The following is a 3,126-nucleotide window of genomic DNA, read 5'->3' on the forward strand; positions in this document are numbered from 1 at the left end:
TGTGTGTGTGTGTGTGTATGTGTGTATGTATGTGTGTGTGTGTGTGTGAGATAAACCATTTTCCTGCTTTCCTCCCAGTGCATGCTGGGATACATTCCAGTACCTCAAACCTTTCTGTTTCAAGTTTGAATGTTTGATTTGATGAAAAAAAGTTTTTTACATTTCATCCAGAATCACAAAGTTTGAATGTAAAAGTCACATAAATATAAAACTAATAAGATTTACCCTGAAATTACAGAGAAGATCTTTAAATTGTTTGTATGGACATTAACCTTTATAATAACAAGCTACATTTTTAATTACAGATAATTAGTAATTTAACGTAGATTTGTATGTAATTTTTCTTTACCAAAATGGGAAATAAATGTAATTCATTATTGGCATAATGCTTAAAATAGAAGTTTGGCTGTTAATTCACAGATTATTTCTGTAATTTTACAGACTTTTGTACACAAGTACACACAAAAAAAACCTGAATATTACTGTAAATTTTCAGTTATTTTCTGTAAAATTAGGACTTTTTTTTACAGTGCAGGTTAATTGTTGCATTTTAATTTCAAATTTAAATTAACATTTGAATGTCCACTGTGCAGCAGGGCATGACTTTGAAAATGAAATGTCAAACAGCTTTTCCTTTTTCATTTCAATATGGTCCTAGTATGTGAAAATGAAAATTGGTTTATTAAATTTATATTTTCATTTTTACTCAAATAACACATACATATATGGGAAATTAAAATGCTTTTGTGGAATTACATTATCATTTGAATATAGTCCCCTATAGGCTTCCATAAGGTGGAGAAGTCAGCTTCAAGCATTCAACCTTGACACAGTGGCTGATCTCCCTGTGAATGTGTGATGCAATTCAAGATTCATATGAACAGCATTATTGATTATATCAACATGTAGCAGCTGAGAACAGTCACACTGAATAACTGCATATTTATTCTACTACTTCTACTTTTCCCCACTCACGTGACAAAGGTTTCATCACAGGCTTTTACTTTCTGAAGGTTAATCCACCTTCTTCCTGCCTCATGGTGACTTCCTCTCCCTGGAGTTCCTAAGAATGAACCGTCAGCCTGTAAACTGTTATTGATCCAATCTCTGCAGCAGAGTTTAGGTGCAAGAACTGTAAGGAAACATGAAACTGGCTGTGAAGGGGAAAGGGCGTGGAGCTGCTGGTACAGCCGATAAACTGTTGCATAACAGTCCACACACACACACACACACACACACACACACTGAAGCAGCTGACTGACTGCCTCACTGTGTTTGGTTCATTGCCTGTCAGTAGTTTGGTGTATTTGCAGACAGGATGATGCAGGAGCTGCTGCTGTTTGGAGCTCTGTCAGTCGGACTTTATTTTCTTCTCCTCATGACCGTTCTCAAGCTGCCCAGATGTAAATCTACTGCCAAGTTACACAGGAAAACTGCCATCGTCACCGGTGAGTTCACAGCCACAGACAAAGCTGCCTGTACAGGAGAAGAAGGAAGTAAAGCTGATGTGCTCAGTGGACAGTCAGGAGAAATCTATGTTAGACATAATGTGGCCCTTTTTTTTAGGAATTTGTTTTAATCCCCCCTCCCCCCATTTTCATTTTCTTCTTCTTCCATGCTGTTTTGAGTTGTTGCTGGTTTTGACTCAAACTGGAAAGCACAGTTGTCAATAAGACTAGAAAAGCAGTATATTAATGCATAAATCCATTTAACCGTTTACTAATGGATTTGAAAAATATTTTTTCATCAACTCCAATTCAAGACGATTGAAAACTCTTTAATTCCATTTAGAAATAGAAAATCAGACCAATTCATCCTCAAATGAATAAGAGTAAAGCTCTAAAGCAAAATGGATCATTAACTAGTCAAATGATTAGTTTCATTGCAAGTCTCAAGGAATACTACTAAAAATGATTGTGTTCCTGTTCTCCAGGAGCAAACACTGGCATCGGCAAGACCACGGCCATGGACCTGGCCAGGAGGGGGGCTAGAGTGATCCTAGCCTGCCGGGACAGAGGGCGAGCTGAGGCAGCCATTCAGGAAATTGTCCAGGTGAAGATAAAGAAAGAGTTTCTGACTGTAGAGGTCAACACACCGGGTCACCAGGATTATCACCCCATTCATTGACATTTAGGTTCCCAGGTTTATTGTTCACTTGTTTCACTCTCCAGGAATTGTGTGGTTAATAAAATGCCTGACTTAACTGACACAGTTACATCTGGTGTACCTCAAGGCTCCGTTCTAGGTCCTCTTCTCCTCTGTAGAAATACATATAACACAGTATGTTGTCACCTGGTGATAATAAGGTTTGTTTTCATCATGCTGATGATACACAGTTATACATTCAAAGTGAATCTGCCCTTTTCTCTGTATCAATGTTAGTTTAAGGATATTTGTTGTAAAAAAAAAACAAAAAAACAACAAAGCTGAGAAACACAACGCTCATAATGGAACATGATAAAAGCTGGAAACCCATGTATTGATCTAAAGGTCCTCTGACCTGACTGATCGTGTTGTGCTGTGTGATCAGGAGACGGGGAACAACCAGGTGATCTTCATGCAGCTCGACCTGGCAAGTCTGAAGTCTGTTCGGTCCTTTGCCGACAACTTCCTCCGGTCTGAGTCCAGGCTGGACCTCCTCATCAACAACGCAGGTCAGTTTGTTGTTATTTGTAGTTCTAGTGTTGTTCGGACTGAAAGTAGAAGCAGCAGCAGCAGCAGCCACATGTTCGGGTTCGACCTGTGGCCCTTTGCTGCATGTCGTCCTCTCTCTCTCTCCCCAACTTTTTTGTCTCTCTCTCTCACTGTGCCTGTCAAATTAAAGAAGACTAAAATCACCTGCTCGTGGTCGTATCCCTCGCACACTGAGACTAGTTCCAGGTTACGTCCCTGTTTATCCAGAATCCCTTAAAATATTAACGTAATGGCTAAAAAGTGTTCTGTGAGGTGACCTTGACCTTTGACCTTTAGCCACCAAAATCGAATAAGTGTAATCTTAAAATGTACAATAGGTGAACCATATATGTCACTATAACCTGGATAAATAAAAAAAGACTTGTTAAAATGTAAATAACAGTCTAAAACTAGTCTCTTCTTAAGTATCGTTGTTATTATTATTATTATTAT

At 38.5% G+C, this 3,126-nt stretch overlaps 1 protein-coding gene across 1 annotated transcript in view; it reads left to right on the forward strand.

Annotated features, from left to right (window-relative positions):
• Positions 1 to 43: 43 nt before the first annotated feature.
• Positions 44 to 3,126, forward strand: part of LOC111649573 (dehydrogenase/reductase SDR family member 13-like) — a 3,718-nt gene continuing 635 nt past the window's right edge. Inside the window, exons 1-3 of the mRNA XM_087172020.1 lie at positions 44 to 1,448; positions 1,934 to 2,052; positions 2,531 to 2,896. Of these exons, the coding sequence (XP_087028146.1) occupies positions 1,319 to 1,448; positions 1,934 to 2,052; positions 2,531 to 2,896 (615 nt within the window). The 5' untranslated portion in view covers positions 44 to 1,318. The remainder of the gene's footprint in view (positions 1,449 to 1,933; positions 2,053 to 2,530; positions 2,897 to 3,126) is intronic.

This window comes from Seriola lalandi, unplaced genomic scaffold (genome assembly GCF_002814215.2).
Source record: "Seriola lalandi dorsalis isolate HSWRI2012SDOR001 ecotype SW California unplaced genomic scaffold, Sedor1 jcf7180002051233, whole genome shotgun sequence".
NCBI classification, from domain to species: domain Eukaryota; kingdom Metazoa; phylum Chordata; class Actinopteri; order Carangiformes; family Carangidae; genus Seriola; species Seriola lalandi.